At 34.0% G+C, this 23,660-nt stretch overlaps 1 protein-coding gene across 5 annotated transcripts; it reads right to left on the bottom strand.

Moving 5' to 3' along the window:
* Nucleotides 1-1,671: 1,671 nt before the first annotated feature.
* LOC101894108 (epidermal growth factor receptor substrate 15-like 1) lies at nt 1,672-23,329 on the bottom strand. Of its 5 annotated transcripts, none has more exons than XM_011295501.3 (14): nt 23,073-23,329; nt 22,765-22,896; nt 22,445-22,681; nt 19,830-20,599; nt 19,602-19,773; nt 19,396-19,545; nt 18,738-18,827; nt 18,424-18,486; nt 17,816-18,013; nt 17,320-17,745; nt 17,042-17,257; nt 14,595-14,681; nt 6,276-6,996; nt 1,672-5,286 (listed from the first exon to the last, which is right to left on the bottom strand). In XM_011295501.3, exons 2-14 carry the CDS (start codon nt 22,828-22,830, stop codon nt 4,112-4,114), a joined length of 4,371 nt encoding a protein of 1,456 aa, XP_011293803.2. In that variant the 5' UTR covers nt 22,831-22,896; nt 23,073-23,329; the 3' UTR covers nt 1,672-4,111. The 5 variants fall into 5 exon arrangements, with proteins under 5 accessions (XP_011293803.2, XP_011293804.2, XP_011293802.2 ...); XM_011295502.3 differs by having other exon boundaries at nt 23,178-23,324; XM_011295500.3 differs by having other exon boundaries at nt 22,765-23,329.
* Nucleotides 23,330-23,660: the final 331 nt, after the last annotated feature.

The following is a 23,660-nucleotide window of genomic DNA, read 5'->3' as shown; positions in this document are numbered from 1 at the left end:
CAATAACCCGATATCTCGTGTACAATTTTTAGTATTAAATTTCAGCTTTATACATTCACCCAATACTATATTTAGTACTATTTAGTACACTTCTTATAATTTTAGTACGCGTTTCCAAAACCACCTCCATATCTCAATAACAAATACCAACAGAGACCTCAATATTAAATTTGAAGATTCCAGCCCTATCTCTTCACCCAATACCAAATTTCGTACCATTTAGTAATTTTCGAACAAATATAGGACGCATTTCCGCCACATCCCAAACACATATACCATCAGTAATCTAAATATCGAATTTCAGATTTTTATCCCTTCAACCAATACCAAATATAGTATCATTTAGTACTTTCCGAAACCACCTTCATATGCCCATGTTTCACATGAACAGCGACCCTCTTTATCATAAACCTATCATCAACAGGGACCCCAATTCAAAATTTTATTCCACATCCACAGGGACGCCTGGGCCCGTAACAATTCACCTTTCTGCGGCATAGCTGTCTATATCAACGGCTCAAAGATGGAATGCGGAACAGGAGCTGGTGTCTTCTGTGACACTCTTAATCCTAAAGTCTATAAACGACTGTAGCGTATTCCATTCGGAAATCTTTGCGTTCAAAAAAGACATAGACCTTTTGGTCACGAGGAACAACGAGGTTATCAATCCGTTAACTTTATACGTCAATAGTCAAGAGGCACTGAAAGCCTTAGACTCCTATACTATATGTTCTCAGATTGTTTTGAACTGCAGGAAACCCTTGGAAAACAGTGGGTTGTCCATCAAGTTCTGTTGGGTTCCTGGTCATTACAATATTCCAGACAACGAGACTAAAAGCGAAGGGTCCGAATCAGCTATCATTGAAGTTGAGAACTCGATCACACCACCCCTGTTGCACTTCCTACAGGTAATTCACAGACAATACTCATAGAGAATTCAACAAAAATGGCTAAACGAAAGGGGATACAGCAGCTCCAAAAGAATCTGGCCCATACTCTCGGAGAAGAGGAAAATTTCGCTACTGTCCTTGTCGAAACCTGATTTAAAACTTGTGGTGGGTATCATCAAAGGTCACTGCTAGTTGAGGGCAATGACCTAGAAATGGGACAGCGATGATCTTGACTACGTAAAATCTGCCAAGACGAAGAAGTAATTGAGACGATCGGTCATTTGCTCTGCCATTGTCCAGCACTCATTAACGTGAGACACAGGTTGGTGGGGAACAAGTGTCACATGATTTGTCTTCGTTCTCAAACACTGACCCTACAGTAATTCTTCAATTAGCCAGAAGACTTAAGTGGCTAAAGACGACTGGACAAGATTTCTAGCCGTAATACCTAGCAGTAATACCTTCACTTTTTCCACCATTCTTTTCTTTCTTCCACTTTCTTCATTAGGATGAACACAGTGGACCACCAGGTCTACGAGTGGAGCGGTTACCAAAAGGCAACCGTGCGTCATTTAACCTTACCTTACCTAGTACACATTTCCAAAACCCTCTTTATACATCAAACTCTCACATCATTCTCATACCAATTTTAAGTTTTTACCGTTCACATAATACCAAATGGTACATTTTTGAGAGATTGTATACAGTATAAGGATTAAAAAAGATTCAATCCTACCATTCCATCTTTGGAAGAAGTAAAACTCAATAATCAAATAAAAAATATGTTTTTAATTATATTTTATTTATTTATTGTATAAGTTTTAAATAATGCGTGTGTGTGTATATAGATCGAATATCGTAAATAATACATTTAGAGTTCATAACAATAAAATAATTATATTAAGCATATTACTGTAATAATAATATTATTAATTTTATAGATCTTATAGAATCCATTCCACAATAATATATTCCTTATCTTTATTTGTTCCCCCACATCCTTTACAACATATGACTTGGATCATTATTAAAATATAATGGAATAAAATACAGTTTTATATACATACATAATTTTAACTTATTTGTGTGGTATTATGTATATACATACAGACAAATTGAAATATTTATTCTCAAATGGAATTATAAATGATGATAAGGAATAAGGGAACAACGACAAGCTTTACCAAAGAGAAAACAAAAATATTAAATAATTTTCCGAGATTTCATGTAAATATGATGATAACAAAAACAAAAACATTAATAATAATCGAACAAAAAAAAAATACACATTTTAAGTAAGAATTTTAGACATTTGTTCCGATTTGTTTTCATTGGTTTTGTAGTATCTGTATGCCGAAAGGAGTTGCCATTTATTGATATGGCTATGCCATTTCATGTGCTATTATAATTAAATATAACATGATATAAATTGTACTATATCTTTACGCTTATGTCGGAAGAGTAGTTGAAATAATGACATGCAAATGGATTGATTTTTGAACTCTTTTCAAAAACTCTTCTCTAAGTTTAATATTTGGAATTTTCTTACATTCGTTCAAGTCCCATCGTCTCATTGTTATATCCTCACAGTAATTAGAAGATGTTACCTGATGAAAAATTATATAATATTAATATTTCCAAATCACATTTGCCTAATCTTGATAAATGTTATATAAAACTTGTGATCCGATATGGTGCAATTTTAATAGCAAACATCCTAGGAATTGCACCAGTTTCTAAGAAACATTTAAAGTTAATTTTAAGAACCTTATATCTTTGCCTTGCCATAAATAGACCCTAAATTTTATAAGTTTTCGTTAAAAAATTTATTTTTCAACAACATTAAAAATAGTATTAGAAATCTCAACTTATAGTCACTTGATTTTCCATATCTAATATCCATTTGAATGGTCTACATTAACAGGTATATTTTGAAAGGTATGGCTGTGGGTAATCGTCCCCAGAATAGGGGTTATATTCTAATATCGGCCGACATGGAACAGTTTCAACAGCCTTATCCATATGAACTCTAAATCAACAAAAATACCAATCATTTGCCTAAAGGCATTTTTGGAGGTTTTTAAAAATGTTATACATTTTCTTCTAATCTTTCGTGGATAGAATTCTTTGTAAAGATCATATTTTAAAATCTGTTCCAACAATTGTAGACTCTTTTGAAGAAAAAACTGAGATATTTAAAAGGAAGTGTATTCTGTGGATCTTTGTGACTAGTGGCAACATTTAAAAAACTTCTTATTCGTCATTTTTGGAACAACTGATTGCTTTAATTCGATTAATGACTTTTGCAGAAAAAAATTATTTTACATCCTTGGATGCCTAGAGTCCCTGGTTTATATGTTAAGACCGTAGAAAAAAGAAACTTTTATAGACTTAAAACATATTTCCAAAATCTCTCAAATACCACTCAGCCCTCAACGGACCAGTTATTACATTTATTTCTCCTATCTATAAAAGTGTAACGGTACCACTTTATAAACTTTATACAGCCAAACCTCTTAGAGTACTTTCCATGTTTAACTTTGTTTTCTCTCTGACCTATTTTAAATATTTCTTCCTAGATGCCTTCCCAGAATAATTGCTGTGTTATTTCAATATTATCGGGCTTAAACGGTGGCAACACGTTTATTCAAGTATCATTATAAAAACTGTACCACAATTTAAAATGTAGAGAGTTTTTGAAGCACCTGGAATATTATATAATGGAACCATTTGAAAAAATTTTCTAAGCTTTTGATCAAGAACAATTTTTTACTCACTGTTTTTTTCTAGAGATCAAATAAATTATTATTAGACGCCATTATAACAATTACATTGATAATGTCCATTGAACTTGTAATAACATACATATTAACAAAATAATTTGACTTATATGGAATGACTTGGAGACACAAATATCTGGATCTGATAAGAAATAAGCATAACACAATATCAAAAATAACAAACAACTCCTTTCGTTATACATTAGTTTTGTTTTTTTATAAATATATAAAGATAATATCTTTGAAATGTATATGTATATAAGTATGAATATAAGTTAAAGAGCTCGTTTCTCTCTCTCTAGATTTTGTTTCTTTTGTTTTTTTTCGCATTTATTACTAAGTAATGTACTTTTGTCAGTTTGCCTTTGGCATAAAACCTCTAACCCGGGGTTGCTGGTTTTTATTGCCCATTGGTCATCATTAAACCACACATTATTTCAATTACTGTTCAACCATGCTGCGCTTGATGGCCTCCTGCAGATCATCATCAAATGTTTCCGGTTTCGAATAGTCTGCACTGAATTTCTCTGGTAGTTTAGCACCATTTTCATTTAATGTGGTGGTACCCGCAGCCGCAGCAGCGGCTTTTTCTGTGTTCGACACAGCTGTGAGTAAAGTTTGGTTTTGTACTTTTAGTAAATTTTCAGTTCTGGGTATTGCAGATAAACCTAATGATGATGCTGTTTTCGATTGTGTTGTTGTTGCTGCAGATAATGGCAATGAGTATTTTTGTTTGTTATTATTCAAGTTCGTGATGTTTGTCGAATTATTGAAATTGTCATTGGAAAAAGCATCGAATTTTGCAAAGTTGTCAATGTTAGTGTCGTTGTTGTTAAATGATAGTGGGGATTTGTTTTGTAATTTTCCTTTGTTCAGATTTGTTTCTTTGACTGCAGTATTGGAATTCTTGAAGAAATCATCTTCAAAGTTGTTATCGTTGAAGGCATCAAACATTGACGCAGCGGTAATTTGTTCGCCGGCCCCTTTACTACTGGCAAAACTGCCACCACCAAATGCATCAAATGGTGATTGACGTGACTTAGAAGTTTCCGGTGCAGAGAAGGCATCGTCAAAAGCATCCAAAGAGCTAATAGATTTTCCAGTCGATTTCTTTGGATTACTGTTCGAGTCGTAACTTTTGTTCGAATGCGTATCGAAATTATCATTAAAAGCATCTAAAAATGGATCGGGTTTATTGATCTTAGTCGATGATGCTGACAGGGTCGTTGTCTTTTTGTTCGATTCCATTGTTGAGGTAGACGATTTCGTTGAGAATGCATCAAAATCAGCAAAATTATCAAATAGATTGGATGAGTTTGATGTTGTGGTGTTGGTGGTATTGGTTGCAGTCGGTATGGGTGTATTGCTTTTCGATTTGCTGTTAATGGGACCATCCATGGCACCCATGCCTGTAAAAGCACTTGATGAACTTGAATGATGTGATGGCACTGGACTGGGATTGTTATTAAGATTGAAAGATTCGAATTGATTGAGGAAGTCACTGCTAACGGTCGAATTTGATTTTGCCGTGCTATAGATATTGGAGGTTGATGTTGATATGGTTTGCATGGAATCTTGAGTGGTATTGTTAGTGGTGTTCGTTCTGTGTTTGTCGTCTAGAAAAAGTGAAAAGCAAACATTTTTTTTTATTTAAAAATGAGGTGTTTGGGAGAATGTTAGTAACAATATAAAAATTAGTAGTAGAATAATAGGGAGTATTAAATAGCAAGGATAAATTGTATAAAACATTTGAGTTGGCTTAGTAATGTTAAAAAAATGATCAGAATTTCATTATTCACAATGTATTGTTCCATCCCATAATGTATTCGTATGGATACACCATTGTAACCGAACAATAAGTATTACGTATTCCAGTTACCAAACAGTACGGATGTTATTTAAACAGCTTGAATAATGTCTTCACGTTATTCATTATCTAAATAGATCGTATAACGTTTTCACGACAGCTTGGACAATTATCCACGTTCTACGAACAGCTTGAATATTATACTCGTATTATTCAAACAGGCAGGAAACTGTATCCACCCTATCCTTTTTGGATAACGTATATTCCTTATTCAAATAGCATGGGAAAATATCTTCACGTCATCGGTTTGGAAATCCTTGCTATCAAAACAGCTCGGAAAACATATCTACGATATCACCTCTATCCAGGCAGTTGATTTAAACAACAGGGAAAGCGTATCCATGTTATCCAAACAACCCGGATAGAGTATCCACTTTATCCAAACAATTCGGATAACGTATCTACGTTATCCATGTTATCCAAAGAACTCAGATAACACGTCCAAACAACTCGAATAACATATCTACACTATCCAAATGGCTAGAATATCTTATACAAATTATCCAAAAGCAGTCTATATTATGTTATGTTTTATTGTTGGGAGCGCTTAAAATTCTGCTACAAAAATGTTAGTCATAAAAGGATTAAAAACCACTTTACATATGTTTCTAACATGATGTGGAAACCTTAAACAAAAATCCGAATTAAAATATTTACAAATCATAAAAAAGTGGCAAAAGGTTAGTAGTTTCTGTGTTGTGATCAATCATGATTAATTGAATATTTTCTTAAACTCACCATCTGAGCTTATTTCATCCTTAAATACTTTCTCCGGATCTGTTGAAAACTCATCATCGTCATCGGCAAAGGGATCCTTAATATTAAATGGATCTTCATAGCGATAATCCTTGAAAGGATCATCATTGAAATCTGTCGGTCCACTGATTATTGAAGATGTCGACTTAATCGTACTAAAATGATCCGTTGTTGTCTTTGTTGCTACGGGTGCAGAAAACGCATCAAATAGACTTGTTCCCAATGTAGTCGCAGCCAGCTGCTTTGGTGTATTGGAACGGGAACGTGTTAATGATTTATTGCTATTTGTGACATCAAACGATGTTGATGATGGTGACGATAGGGCTGTAATATTTGTATTGTTTGTATCCGTGTCAATGGATGATGATGTGATGATATTCGTGGTGCTGGTTGTAGTGGTGTTAACGTTTTTGAATAAATCTGAAAATGAGTCATCCAACTGTTTTGTTGTACTGCTGGAATTATTCGAGCCTAAAGTTATCGATGAGCTTGATGAAATGTTATTACTGTTCGTAGTAGCAGTGGATGAAGTGGTTGTGATATTGCTTGTGGCTGGTGTAAGTGTAAAATTTTCAAATAATGATAGGTTTGATGTCGATACCGAAGACGACGACGATGAAGTGGTATTGGATGGTTTTGTCTTTGAGGGATTTGTGGCTGATTTATACGGTATCGTTGGCAGGGGCGGTGGTATAATGGGTGCCTAGAGATTCATAAATGAGTTTTGGTTATAAAAAAAAAACAAAAAGAAAATAAAAGAAAAATATATAAATTAAAATTTAATTTAAATAAAAAACATTCTAGAAACAAAAAATAAAACAAATGCAAATTAAAAATAAATTTACAAAGAAAATAGATAACGAACTCGATTGGTGCAACCCTAAAATAAAATATTGAACCTATGTTGTTGGTTCAACAATTTATTTTCATAAAAAATAAACAAATGTCTCCAATAAAATATTTTATTAAAAAACCATAAGATATGTTTCTGTATGGCAATACAAAAATAAACTCGAAAGAAGAACGCAAATTTTATGAAAATTTTTAAAATTAAATGAAAATCAAACATTTGAAAAACCTGTAAGAATTGGGTGTTTTTCTTCTGAGTTATCTTTGGAATCAGTACACAATACCTGGCCATTATACATTTAGAAATAGATACTGTTCAAATAATTTGCAAGTATTTCAAATAGTATTAAATAAAAGTGGAATAGAAAAAAATATTCACTCAAGTTTAAAAAAAATCCCAAGATTTGAAACATTGACATATTGTAGATAGTAAATCATTTTTTTAAATAAATTTCATTTTGTAAATTTAAATATTATAAAAATTAAGGTTGCACACGATGAGCCCATATTGAAATTTAGCATACTAATGACACAAACAAGCATCATACATAATGAATGTTAATACTATAAATGCAATAAAAAAACAATAATAATAATTCCCAAAAATTAACCTTGACCAAAATAAAGAATCCTATTTCATTTATTCTTTTAATACATAATTGTTTTATTTATTGTTTATTAATGCAATTGATCTATGCACTTCTTCTTTGTTATCGCTTAAATATTTTCTCCATTCATTTGTGTTTTAAATATAAATTGAGAAAAAATTAATTTGTTTGTTATATTTATTATATATAATAATGTAATTTTATGCATATATGTATATAATGTAATATTTTCAGAATGTTATTGTTTCATTTTTTGGTTTAATAATTTAACTATAGCTTTGGTTGCAATTGATAAATATTTTTCTCCATAATTTGTTTTTGCTTGTTTTAAATGATAACGATGGAGTATCATCAAATTATAACGATAACTTAAGTGTGGGCGTGTGCGAGCGCCAGTTTTAGTTGAATTGGTGCGTGTTGTAATTACAAATATCTTTCAGTTTCCATATTTGCGTTTGTTATTCATATTTTTTGTTTATTTGTTATTTTTTCCTTATATGGGTATGTACATGACATGGTTGGGAATTGGAAATGCTTATTAATTTCCAAGGTGGGAAATGTCGAGTTTATTGCCTTAGCAGAAAGCCAGCAATTGAAGATATAGTGCTTCAATGTCGGGCAGCAAGGAATGCAAAGAGCCAAATGAATGGCTAGTTATACCCATTGGTCATTGCATACACTTCTGATAGTAGATTTTCCCCTCGAGAGATTCGATTTACATTATGAATTTTCATAACTTTCCATCTTCTTAAAAAGTCGATAAATCGATAAGCCAAAAGTCAATTTACGTAGCCCTATTACATTCAATCAATAATCATATTTAATAACTCCAGTTGATTTTTTATATATTGCGCCTGAAAGTATGTGAACATTACAAAATTCAAGTTTAGTAGCTGTAATGAAATGCACATGTGAACATATTGTTGGAGTTAAAGAAACCATGGCAGAAGAATACAGGTAGTAGATGCATCAACGATTGGAATCATTAATATGTCAAAAAATTGTGAATGGCTTTTCAAATATAAGTAAATTTTTATATGTTTTCTTATACGACGACATTCGGAGGTTATCATTATCCAGCTAAATATACAGTAGAATTCCGAAAACGCATAATCACCCCCACATGAAATCAGTACCTCTGGTCCCATGAATATTATTTATTCTTAAATAGTAGCAGTTAAATCAAAATCAGTAACAAATCACATACACTGTCTGTCCCTTGTCTCTTGCAAACCATTAGAATTGTACTATATGTGGAAATATAAAGTCATTAATAGAACCACAACAAGTTATTGGATCCATTTCGATCATAAACACGACTTTAAAGTCTTGTATAAAGCAGCTTTGGAAAATATTGCAATAATAGTTCGTATACGGTTCCAAGAGACCGATGGTTGATTGATTTTCAATAATAAATTTTGAAAGTAGAACTGAAAATTTGTATTTAAAAAAACTTTTCGACAAAAGATAATATTGGGGTCTTTTTGTATACGGTCAAGGCTATTAAAAGGCGTTAAGAAAGTTTGGCCTGTGATCCTAAAACTCTTGAGTTCAAATCCACTTGAGTTTTCCACAGACTGGCTATTGGACAGTAAAATTTTTAGAAATTTGCAGCAAATATCAACATTTTGATTTCTTCCTTTGATCTCCAAATATTTTTTCTTTTTACACTTTCTGCCTATAACGAATTTTTACATCAATTTCATGCCCCAAATCAAAAACACGAACATGTAGTTGATGACATATGCGTCAGGATGAGCAACAACCTCGCGGAGCTTGCCGACTTCTTCGACGCGAGGAATATGAAAATATCCGCCACTAAATCGACGGCCACACTATTTACCACATGGACTGCGGACATGAGAACATGGCTGAATGTGCAGGTCGAGGGGGCACATAATTCCGACTATCAACTACCCCAAAATCCTTGGGATCGCATTCGATAGCATGTTCAAGTCTTCCGCGCAAGCCACAGCTTTCTGTGATAAAATGAAAAGTAGGAAATAGTTCCTCAATGTGCTAGCCGGCAGCACTTGGGGTGCGGATAAGGAAACCTTGTTGACCTCCTATAAAGCGATAGATTGGTCTGTGGTTAATTACAGTATGAATGCTATCCTCGGAGTCCACCCCCATCCATTACAGCTGAAGAACGTCGGCAGTCTAGGCAAACCAGGGTAGTTGTGGCCCAACTACGTTCAGGATGGTCCAGCCGTCTTAATTCGTATACAGGAATTAGAAATGGAGATTTCCTTCCATTGGTGACTTATAGGAATAATTGATGAAGAATATTTCTGTTTTTGACGTCATTCTTCTAAACTGATGCTTTGTAGGAGAATTATGCAAAAACTCATATAAAGTACGGCTTTAACCCTAATATGTATTTTTACCGTAGCTATTTTGTTGTTGCACAATATATATTATCAAATACCGGGATTAGGCCTAATTTTTTTTTTGGATTAGAAATAGAATTTTCAATAGATTAATTCAAATTTTAGTTGCTTTCCGAGCATGAACACAGATTGGCCCGTAATCCAACTACATAAATTCCACTATGGAATTCACAAACATTTCAATCCATGTTCTTTGAAAACATGATTATTGCTGGCCTATTATTGCTAGTAAAATTTTTCCAAAAATTGGTCATGTACATACGAGTATAAGGAGTCGCACATCTTATATACGTATGGAATTTTACAATACGAGAGATGAATGGAACTCACTAGACATTTTGTAATGAGAATGAAAACAATTTTGGCTAACAATATTAGAACTTCAAATAACTTGTAGTGTAATTAATTGAAAATGCTTTACAGATATAGGTTAATACACAAAACAATTTAACACAAACGAAAATAAATTTGACTAGATGTTGTTAATTTTGTTGTTCTTGTTGTTATATTTTGGATGGATGGTTCTAATTAGCAGTATTTGTTCAGCATGTTTAATAATTTTTCTAACATTCCTATTGCATACACTTCTTTGTTGATTAGTTAGGTTTTGATAATTGTTTGTTTTTTCGTCAAATATAAGCAAATAATGAAAGGAAACTTTGGTTATAGTATTAGAGTACAGTATAATTTCAATAATGCGGTAAACATACTTAGGACCTGTTTATGTATGTCGAAAGAAAATGAATGCGAAAGGAAAACACCAATCCCATCTGCGTTTTGGTTGGAATCTTTATAATTTGAATAAAAATCAAAAATTTGAAAAACACAAATTGAATTTGTGTTTTTCTTTACCATTAATATTCTTTCGAACACACATAAGCACACTGTTAATCTCTCATTATATCATTTCACATAGATACATGCGAGCAATCAGAATGCATTTTGACACTTGATTCGAATCACTGAAATCATTGAAATTTACAAAACTAACTGTAACAGAACCTGTGTAAAATCTAACAAAATATTCTTTTGTATGTACCAGGCATTTTGATTGTTAACAATTCCCATTATCGAAAATATACTATATAACGAACGTTTCATAGGTTAAGGTACACGAAGACTAATAATTGATATAGTTATGTATGCTTATGTTTTCGTTAAGTGTTTAGGGAGATAGCCGAGGATAGTGAGTATGTATTAGGATTTCATATTGTATTTCATTTTTGATGTATGTAAAGGCTTATATATTGCATTTTGTTTTTTTTTTTTTTAATTTCTTTGTAATAGTATTGTTTATTTTTATATTATTAGTAAATGTACTAAATATTGTTAAGTCACTTTTGTTTAAACAAAATTAATTATTGCTGAATTGGCCAAATTTTAAATAAATGACAAATAACAGAGAATTACATACACTAAACAACATTATTAGTCTATTTCAGAAATGCAAGAATGTAAAAAAATACTTCGATAACCGATTATCCCTTTATGAAATCGTAAAAAATGCAAAACTAGTAGATTCTTGTAGGTTCTGGAACAGAGCATATCTGTCATGCAACCAGTTTTAAGGTTATGACCCAGTGATGATTATAGAATTTTCGAATGTTATAAATAAATGGTAAAACTAATCTGCAGATTGTGAGTTTTTTCAACTTAGGTTCTGAACATCAACCTTACCAAATTTAATGTATGTTCACCGGTTTTGAAACTTTTTAGTCCAATACAGAACAATTAAACATAAGAAACAAATGGGATATTTCGGCTTTTATTTTTTTGTTTGTTTTTAAACTTTGAGATGTTAGCTCGTTTTTCCGAAACAACGTCAGGACATGGAGAGAATCCTTAGAGAAATCCGATTAATTTTACAATATTTTATGAGAATTTTTTCGTTTTGAGTCGGCGCCCCTCTCTCTTTGTCTGCATGTTGACTTCTTATTTCTAATATGAAAAACATGGGGAGGGACGCTTTTAACTATTGCAGGTTATCTAAGGATGAAGAATCGCCTTTTTCGACTTCAACCACATTGACGTTACGACAACTGAAAGGGACGCCTGGGCTGGTGGTGAACCTCCTCTGTATGGGCGGGGGTTTCAGTGATTCTTGTAATCAAGAAGATAGCCGAATCAGTAAAAGAACTATACAATAACATAACAGAACCAGTGGCTATATATGTCGATAGTCTGGCGGCGCTTAAAGCAATCAAATTCAGAACCACCCAAGACTGCAAGAAAACCCTCATTGCAATACGTTGATTAATTAAGCTTTTGTATAGATCCATAGCACAGCAACATGGTGGAGAATAAAGTGGCTGATGAATTAGGTCAAGGCGAATTCCAGTCGATTGATCTATCAATTGATGAAACTTTCATACCACCAATAAGCTATTTTGTCAGCTGCTTCAAAAAATCTCTTATCAAAGAAGTTGGAAGAAGATGACACTTGGCAACCGGTTGTATGGTATCTAAGATCTTCTAGCCAGTAATCTCGAAAGAAAAAAACATCGATTTATTTAACTTACTAATTTTTTCATTAGGAAAAGGCAAAGGATCCAAGAGTTGATTTTTTTCTTTTATGGGCAAATGACAGGACCAGTGGCAATATATATGTCGATAGCTAGGTGGCCCTTAAAGCTATAAAATCCAGAACCACCTCAGCTCTCATTGAAATTTATGGATTAATTAAGCTTTGTTGGGATTACTGGCTCAATTTTTCTTTAGGAAAAGGCAAAGCATCCAAGATTTGAATTTATGGGGAAATGACGATTGTCATTGAATTGGCCCAAGACTAAATTGGTACAACGTTATGACAACAAGTCATGGCCATTTTTCTTAAATTTCTCTCTATCTATATATCTCTCCAACGACTATTAGTACGACATGTACTATGAAAACTTAATCAAACCTTTGCTATGACATTTTAACTCAACCGTTGCTTGCATTCTGGACATTTTGTTTACTAAAATAGGTTTATAAATTAAAACTCAATAATTACTCGTATCGAGAAGTACCTTTGAGGAATTAAGTCAATAGTCTAAGAAAAGATCGGATAGAACTAAAGCAAATAGTAAAATCATGGAATGGAACACCAGGTTATGAATGTCACCCTAAAAATGGAAGGCAAAGTGCATCCGGAATTAAACCTGCTCTAAAAATTCAATATCGACTTAAAAAACCAAGAGAGTATTAATTTGTCAGGACATATCCCAACCCATCTATTGATGAGTAGAAATATAGTAATATTCTTTAAACCTAGCCAAATTGAAGGTAATCCCCTTTAATGATAGAGCAAGTTTAAAAACGACATAAGTAAACGGTATGAAAAGAGGCATCTGATTGCAGTGATGTCGAAGTGAAAGAAACAGATCCGTTCAGAATTTCCAGGCGAAACTTTTCTAACTGGAATAAAAACGAATTCTGAGCTATACGGCTTAAATATATAAAGCAATTAATGATCCAAAAAATCAGGCAATGCGATTGACTTATTAATGTATTAAATTCTCTGCAGAATAATCAATTGATAGATCAATAATAATCTAGTTTTGAGTATTTGCAATTTATGTGAAACGAACACGAGGAGCTACAATTATTAAATATAGTAATGACTAGAAGTTTGATTTAATTTATACTAAGAATGTATGTACGTTTGGATTTGCTTATCAATTGAATTACATACATCGTTTGGTAAATTGTGAGTTTTTGTTTTGTTTGTGAAAAATCAAGAGAAAAACATTTGTAACATTTATAATAGATATAATTTCTTTGTTTGTTCAAGGGTTAATTTTCCATTAACGTTTTCTTTTTTTTTCATTTCTTATGTATGTCATCGGGTATATATGTATGTTAAGTGTTTGAGTGTGTTAATAAATTGTTAATAATTATTCTATATAAAGGAAAATTAAACTAGATTAGATACGCGACAATGAGATGTGAGTTTTTTGGTTTAATGATACTATTTCTTTATGGCGTTCACTGAAAATAGAAAATTGTTGCAAGAGAAAAGATATGAAAAGCATACGGTTAGTTAGTTTATTGAGGTCTTCTCAAAAATATTTGGGGGGGTTTGATTGAAAAGAGAAGAGCGGGAATTGGATAGCAAGAGAAAACATTCAAAAGATCTGAAAGCAGATCTTTCGTTAGCTTGAAAATAAAACTCATGAATATTTTTGTTTAGTAGAAAGGAAAATAAATACCGAAATAAAGAAAACAGAATGAATGGTAAATGTTTTTTTTAAAGCCATCATTGAATGAAGGATATAACGAACATAAAATTTATTAGTAATATTAGTCAACAAAAAGGCCAAAATAAAAACAGTAATTATTTAAAATTAAAAAAAAACCTTAAAAAATTAAAAACAAAATATTTGTAAATTACTGCTCAACAACTATAAACGATAAATGTAATAAGCGGTGTGCATGCATTACCACCGATCCCAACGTACTGAAAAATTACCAACCTTAGTATCAAAATCGGCAAAATCAGCAAAACCTCCTGAGCCTGCAGTCGAACCAAAGCCCTCCGGTTGAGCTGGGCGATTAGGAGCCTAGTGCAAAAATACAAATTTAGGGTATTTAATATTTAAATCATAAATAAGGTAGGTTACGTTCATGTCGCCTTCAATCAATTGTATGGAGGGCCGACATGTGCGTAACTCTTCAACATATTTTGATAATAAATATATAACATAAAATGCAGCGTTTTCTGGATGTTGAAATACTTATTAGAGAATCTTCAGTTCATAGTTTATAGCGAGGTAAAAAAAAACAAAGATTAATTAAATATTAAACATTCTATGATAGCAAGAAATTCTAATCGAACTGGAACACGACAGGAAAAAGGTCGTGGCTTACGCTGATGATGTGGTCTTGCTGATTACTGGGAAAATCCCGCAAACTATTCCAGATCTTATGCAGGGAGCTCTAGTTAACTCTCCAGATGGGCACGCTGTTATGGACTTGGTGTAAACCCATCAAAAACTGAGCAGAGTACGAGCTCACAAGGAAGCGGAAAATCCCAGACTTTCCGCTACCAATACTTGATGGTGTTATGCTAAACCTCTTCGGAAGCAAAATATCTCGGTACCACCCTAGACCAGAAACTAAGCTGGAGGAGGAACATCGAGGAGCGAAGAAGGGTTTGATTGAAATTTCTTCCTACAAAAACTCCATAGGAAAAAGCTGGGGACTCAAGCCTAACATAATCAAATGGTTATATGATCAGTCGTCCGACCAATTCTAACCTATGGGGGGCTCGTTTGCTGGCACTCCTTGGGGAAAACCACCTTCAGTAAAAGCATTGATAAAGTCCAAAGAGTTACATCGCTACTAATTAGAGGCGCGTTTAGGAGCACATCCCAATCCGCACTAGACACCCTACTCAATTTAGAACCATTAGGTTTATTTGTAGAGGAACAAGTTGCTAAGTGTGCCCTGTGACTCAATGAACTGGGACAATGGCTGAGTCAGTCCTTTGAACAATCCGTCATTTTGAAGTATTTGGAAAGCTTAGGAAATCAGGCCATAACTATCGATTATATATCACTTAGGCACAGTTTTGAACTACTTGATATCCATATACCTAACAGAGACATCTGGACCCGCGACACTCCACCCAAATATGGAAAGTGGAACGAGAGCTGGGGCCTACTAAGTCTAAGTATCCAACGATCCTTCAAGCGGCCCTGAAGGCTCTAGATTCATTTAAAATTCAATCTATGGCAGTTCTGGAATGCAGGAATGCTCTGGAAAAGTTTAAATCAAACTTAACAGAACTGGCTAACTGGAAGAGGATGTAATGTCTCCCAAAAAGATTTGGTCGGTGAACTCCGAAAGGAGATCAAGGTAACTCATTATCCATGACGAAGCTGGACTTGAAGCTTGTGGTGGGCCTAATTACAGGACACTGCAACATAAAGGCCATGATATTCAAATGGGAGGTGACGACACTAAATACTGTAGGCTTTGTCAGGAATTGGACGAAACTGGTGGGGCACTTACTCTGCCACTGCCCAACTCTTATAAAAGTGAGGCAGAGGCTACTGGTTAAGCAAATTCTGCCAGACTTGTCCTCCCTCTCCGACATCGAGCCAGCAGACATTCTTCAGTTAGCCAGAAGACTAAAATGGCTAAGGACGACACGCTGATACACCGTGGATGCAAAGCTACTAACTTCTCTACTCTTTATTTAGATTCTCACTTTTTTCACTATCCGCTATTCATTTCCTTCTGTTCTCTCTATTCTATTCTACTATCTTCTTAAATTAGGATAAACATAATGGACAAAAAGGTCTCCGAGTGAAGTGGTTGTTTATACAACCGGACATTCCATAACCTATTCTAACCTTCTATCCAAGCATAGAATTGCAATAAATAGAAATTGACCAAAAAGACTTGTAAACGAACTAATTCTAGAATCTAACTAATGAGATTTAGGGAATAGACAACAAATTTCTAGCGATACAAAAGGAATAGACGCTTAGTTAACATATGAAATAATGAATTGGTTAATAATATTTAAAAAATAGACGATATTGGAATAGGCGTCAACCCGAACTCGTTCAGTAAATAAGGGAACATGGAACTGAGATGTAAATATTAAAATGCTATCAAAAAGGATACCCCAGGAATATACCAAACGAAACTGTAGCTAATATTTTTAAAAATGTTTACAAAGTTGTACATATGTGATATCGAGGAGCAACATTATATTATTCATCTGTATTATTAATCTTTAAAAGAGAGAGCATTTGGTGAGGATGAACATGCCAAATTAAGAAATTCAGTTGAAAACTAAAGCTAAGGACAAATGACCTTACTTTACAACACTTAATACAATTAAGATATGACAGTTAAACAAAAATATATATTTTTCATCTTGACCGTGGATTTGTTTTTGCATTCTTACCTGCAAAGGTCTTGGGGGAGCTGGCCTTGGTGGGGGCACCTTTGATTTCTTTGGAGGTAAAGCTGGACTAGGTGATTCTGGTCTTGGTGGAGGTCCTGATTTAGCAGTGGTTAGGTTTTGCTGTTGTGTCTGTGTATTTGGACTTAAAACTTGGCCCTGTCCTGTAGGGGCATGTAGGGCAGCAAATGGATCGTTGTCAAAGTTATCCTTCGCGGGCTATTTTAATAGAAAAATATATTTTATTATAAAAACATTCGAAATTCTCAATTTCCACATACCTCTGCCGGTTTGTTTGCAAAAGCACTACCGCCAAATGCATCGCCACCAAATCCGCTAGTATTGCTGCTGGCAAATGCATCGAAATTGGCATCAAATCCTGTATTAAAACTATCATCAAAGCCACCCTTTGCCGGTGCTGCAGTTGTTGTGCTGCCGGTAAATGGATCACTATCAAAGCCATTGCTTGCAAAACCATTATTTTTGTTGTTCATTGCTGCGGTGGTGGTATCGTTAAATGGATCATCTTTGGGGATTTCAATTTCTTTCTCCAACTGAATGCGGGCATCACTGAAGTCAGGTTCGATTTTCAATTGATATTCGGAAACTAATTCAGCATTTTCAGCATCAATGGCAGCACGACACATAAGTAGAGCATCAGTCATTTGACGTTGGGTTTCCATCAGTTGTGTGACCATAGATCTTATCTGTAATGGGAAGTAAAACGCAATCAATTATCTGCCTAAATGTTGAAAAAATTACAAAGCAGATACTAACCGAACTAATTTGTAATTGTGTATTCTGCAAATGATTGGTAAGCTTTTGTAATTCACGATTATTTTCATCGTATTCCTTTTGCAATGAGTTCTCCTCATCTTTGAGTTTTTGTAACTCTGAACGTTTGGCATTTAGTTCACCCTCTTGTTCGTTGATAGTTTCCTCTTGTTTCTGGCATTGTTCACGAATCTTGTTGACCTAAAATAGAGTTGGAATTAAGAATAATAAGGGAATAATGTTTGAGCACTGCAAATGAATGGTAAACGAAGAGATGGTTTTGTCGCATTTAATATTAGTTGTTGGTTTAGCTAGCTGGACAAGAGCAGAGACACATGCACAAGATTTTTTATTTTTCGACGTTTCGTTAAAGCAGTATGTAATGGGTTTACAACAACAGAGGTTAATACAAAAAAGTACTTATTGAAATTAAACACACTTGTATACCTTTGGTATACCAAAAAAATTATGAATTGTAAGATAAATAAGATAAAAACAGAAAATGTAAAAAATGACTAAAAATAATAGGGAAAGCAACACAAAACTTTTTAAGACAAAACAAAACTAAAAAGACACACAACAAAATTTTTCAAAGGAATAACAAAACCAACCTGATTTCTCATTTTAGGAATTTCGAGATTTATGATTTGCAGTGACTTCTCATACTCTAGGCTCTATGTAAATGTATTTGGGGGAGGATTTCAGTGAAATGCGTTTTGTATTTTTTTAATTGAAATTTAATTTTCCCAGTTTGGGAGGAGATCGAATGATGATGTTGTTTTAAGAGGAATGGGCAGATTGATATAAACCAAGTTTTAAATATTAAAAATAAACAAAACAAAATTAGCAAAAGTAATCAAATAAAACAATTAAAACTCAACAAACTTGTTTAGATGTTTTCAAATAATAAAATTTTAAAACTTACTTGGGCTTTAAGGTCGTCCAAACGTTTTTGGGCTTCGCCGCGTTGGTTTTCCAATTGTTTTAGCGTGGCCGAAAGAGTGTCCAATTCGCTCTGTAAGAGGGAAAATATAGTAACAGAGTATCAGAAGAGTATATTCAAAGTTTTGCTGTATTCCACGTGAAGAAATATGTAGTTGTTGGCTGACAACAAAGGAGACTTGTAGGTGTAAAAAATGGAGTGTTTTTATAGACAACTAAGGACAGAAGTAGCCAGCAAAAAACTTCTAATGAAATGTCGTTTTGCTATGAAAACCTTTCGTGATATATTTGTACATAAATAGTCCAAAGATTTCCATAAATCAATATGATTCTTGCTTTAGATGATTTGAGTGCCTTTCTTAGTCCCATACAGGATTATTACTATGTTATTAATGTGGTTCTTGTTTGTCTGTTTCAAATATCTTAGCGGAATGTTCTCTGTCCGCAGTTGGGCTATGCATTGAAAAATTTATTGATTTTTCCAAAAAAAAACACCACCTGCATGGAATTTGGATTTGCATATCTTAGTATCGCATGAACTTATTTCCTAATTATAATAATATTTACAATATTAACGTGCACACAAGGTCTTGGCTACCAGAGGGCCTTGTAAATAGGTAATTTTTTTATAAATTACTAACCTGTAAACTTCTAACTTCGCCATTTTTAATGCGTATATCAGCTTCCTTTTGAGCAATTTCAGTTTCTAAAGCTCTTCGTTCTTTCGCCAGCTCTTCAATTTCTTTTGAAATCATTTCCAATTCAGGATTAGTATATGTCGGTTTTGGTTCCTATTGAATAATGTAATTTGAAATCACTCAGAGCATTGAACTGGATTAGTGCTTACCTGTGGTTGTATATCTACTCCGGATACAATGCCCCGCATAGATGGTGGTACCATATTGGCTGTCAATACCTGAGGTGGATCAATACCTTTTTGTTTGCGTTCTACCATCCACATAGCCAAGGCAAATTGTTCCAATGTCAATTTTCCCGATTGATTGGTATCGCAAAGGGCCCTGGAGAAAATAAATTATTTAATAACATTCGCTATATCAACAAAAGGCATTCATACCAAATATGTGCCAACATTTTTTGTGGCACTCCCGATTGCAAGAAGACATTCTTTACCTCCAAACCAGACACTAGGCCATCCTTATCGCGATCAGCTTCCCGAAACATTACTTCAAAACGTTTAAATTCTTCTGCACCTACAACCCAATCAGCATTGGCAGTAACCGATGGTGGGGCACCGATGGGTATTAAAGGATCTGTAGAAATTAACGGACCAACAGTGGCTGGACCGCCAACGGGTGGAACACGCTGTATGGCTGGTGGTATGGGTATGGCCGGTGGCGGAGCAATGTCTTTGGGAAAGTTTGCTACAAAGCCACCATCACCGAACCCATCATTCGATGGAGCACGAGGCATAGCAGCACCACCAGCTATAACAGGTGGTGCCGGTTTTGGTGGTGGGACGCCTGGTTTTCGCAATTCTGGTGGCAAAACATCGGGCACCGTACGTTTTTCCAAAGTCTTATAAACTAAGTGCATGGCAACAATGAATTCATGTTTATCCAAATTGCCATCCTTATCTTGATCGGCTAAATCCCAAATTTTTCCTAATGTGTCCATAGGAAGTTTGGAATCCAATAATACTCCTTTAACCTTATTGCCGGGTAACATTCCACCAACAGGTTTTAGTGATTCAAATAGTTGTTCATATTTGAGACGATCAATGACACGAATTGACCAATCACCCGTCGGTGCAGCGGCGGGAACGGCACCAGCAGTTACAACCGGAGATGGTGGTACACGTGGTGGCATTATCTTTGGTAAATCACCCTGATCATATAAAACAAATGCAAATTAATAACGGTTTTATGACAACTTAAAGGTTTAAGAAGATCTATTTAAAAATTTAATTTTAATTTAGTTATACAAAAGCTAGTGCGAATACGGTAACAGTTTATAAAATATATGCAAAATTTTAAAAACGGTTGATATTTATAATGGGTATTACTTTGCCTGTATTGGAACCAATTCTAGTAGCACATTAAAAATTCGTTGACAATTATAAGAATTTTTGAAATCCACCAATCAGAAAGTACCGATATATGCCCAAATTGTAATTAAAGTTGAATGAATGGTCATCAGTACGGTAACAAGTATAGAGACAGTAATTACGTATTTCGTTTTGCTTTTCAATTTGGTATATTTCTTGTCCACAACGTCTCAGTTACACAAGATATTAATACACCATTAATTTTTGTAGGAAGTTGCTATTTGAATCGCCCATGAAAACATAAAAAGACTTACAAATCGAGTGCAAGTAAGCTCAGTTTGTCAAGGCGAATAATAAACGCCCTTTAAATAAAATTGGTCTTCTATCACGACCTGAAATTCTCACACTAGGTGCTATGAAGACACTATGATTTCTACTACAATGTCACCATAAACTCAAAACAGGTTGACGATCGTGGGAAACGTTCGTGGCATCACAAGATCTGTCGAAAGCACCGGAGTATAATTGTAAACGACACCCCGATATGGGATACGTTAACGCACAGCAAAGTAGTTCATATCAATCTGATCCAATAATAACAATAGCCAAAACTCGGCAAGAATATGAAATTTTGTATTTTCTTTTTGTAATAACTGCCGAAAGAATCAAGGTCAAAATTTCGGAAAGTGTAGATTTTTGGGAGGATAATACAGGGATTCAATATTCAAAATGGTTAATTTTAAACTGGAATTTAAATATCATTAAGTGGAGCTAAACCGAAACTGGACACATATTGCGAGTAACATGCATTATATTTAAAACATTTCCGTTGAAAATGCGGATAAAACCATCAAAATACCGAATACTGTACATAGGAGAACTTGGACCTACGTAGACCATGTTCTCTCATTTGAGGTTGATCTCTTTAGAAAATATGGCTAAAGCTGTTTAAATACTGAATATCCGGGACTATAGGAAAATGTAGACTTATATGGACAAAGGGTAAAAAGTGAAATTCTTGAGGACAAACGGAATGACAAAATTATTATACCCGCCGTATTATAAATTCGCAAATGTCGGTACAGGTTTCATTCAGGGACACCTCTCGGATAAGTTTGAAATGTTTCCCTTAGTCTTGTTATACATATTAGAGCGTTATAATTTTAAAACACCTTTTTTCAGATGTGAAATTTGGATGTTTGGAAAAAAAGGTAATTACAAGAAAAAATTTCTTTTGAAAAAGTCGAATTTGCCCCGCTCATACTATAACCTACATATGATATTTCGAATCATTTTTAGGTCATCAATAAGACCACGCCCCTTATTTAAAGTTATTCCAACTTTGAGTTATTAATTACAAATGTTTAAAAAAAAATCCATGTATTGGTATAACAATACATTACATTGCAATTTTTCTGATAAATAATATACTACACTGTTATTTCGAAATTGCACATTGAAGCAATTTCAAATCAAGAAAATAACAGATTAAACTGATTATTGCATTTAATCACATTTTTGCTTCGAAATGCTGCACCATCGGCATTTTGCAAATTTCCATAATAGCCAACTATCAATTACGCACAATTTGTGTCCTTTTCATACGTCACACACACACATGACAACGATGTGTCCTTTTTCGATTGTGTAACTTCTTGTGGCAGAGCCGTACTCGGTATACTTACAACTTTTGGTGGTTTCTCCGTATCCATGTAAATGTTGTTCATGTTGTAGACATGGCCAGCCTGAGCCAGTGACACCAATTTTAAGGCCACAAAGAAACCTGGCTTGTCCAAATAACCTTTGCCATTGGGATCTGACAAATCCCAGACCCGACTGAGCACCACATCACTAAGGCCCGACTTTTTGAGAAATTTGGCTGCAGCCATTGCCTCAATGGTCCCAGTTCCCTTGGGATCCATCTGTAACAAGTACACATCATTGTGAATCCAAACCAATTTTTTCTCCTAGGAACTTCCGTTCCAATTTGGTCCAAAAACTATACCTGTTTGTAGTAGGCCTCATAGATCGGCGTATGTTTGCCACACAATTTCACAAAATCGATGTTCATTTTTTGTATCCTTGTCTTCCTTTTCTATTGTTTGCGCTTTAAACAAATGAAATATCCAATTTTTTCCTAAAACATTCAATGGCAATTGTGTAGTTGGAGGTTGGAGCAGCAGAAAAAATGTATTTTATGTGTTATCACGAATCGATAAACTACTGAAAAAAAAATTCTGACAGCCAACACAAAGAGAGCCCGAGAGAGAGACCAACAAACAACTCAATACAACAACAAACAACACAACATACAAGTGGTGAGTTACAAGCGGCCGCAGAAATTTATTTTGCAGTGAAAAAAGACGACACCCTTTAATTTGTTTTTCGCTTTAATGAAATGGAATCACTTGCACTGACTTTAATTCATAATTTTCGAGATACCGATTGCCAAAATCACATAGTATATATTTTACAACGCGAGAATTTCCCTATGTTTTTCGATATTTTACAATTTTTTTCTGACTTTAATTCCTTTACACTACTCCGATAATCACATTAATCAAATTACACAGTAGACAGTAGGGATACTTAAGTCGACTTTCATTAATCGATTAGTCGACTTTTAATTTTGAAGAGTTAAAGTCGACTTGTGTCAGTGGTGAAAACTAAATGTGGACATTTGTAATCGATTTTATGAACATTGATTTTGGGTCGATTTTCATTTTCACAGGAGCCCAAATGTTTCAAATGCAAATGCCACAGCAGAATGAACGCATTGAGCCATGTTATTCGTTAAGTATTACAATCTTAAGGTCCTTGTCCGTGGAAATGTAGAAAACAAACATGACTGAAAATTGGCCACTTCGGATGATCAGTTTTTTTATTTTTTTGCAATATCAT

The sequence above is a fragment of the Musca domestica genome, unplaced genomic scaffold (genome assembly GCF_030504385.1).
Source record: "Musca domestica strain aabys unplaced genomic scaffold, Musca_domestica.polishedcontigs.V.1.1 17, whole genome shotgun sequence".
NCBI lineage: Eukaryota > Metazoa > Arthropoda > Insecta > Diptera > Muscidae > Musca > Musca domestica.
Note: the sequence above shows the minus strand (reverse complement) of the source record. Positions and strands in the feature narration are given on the sequence as shown.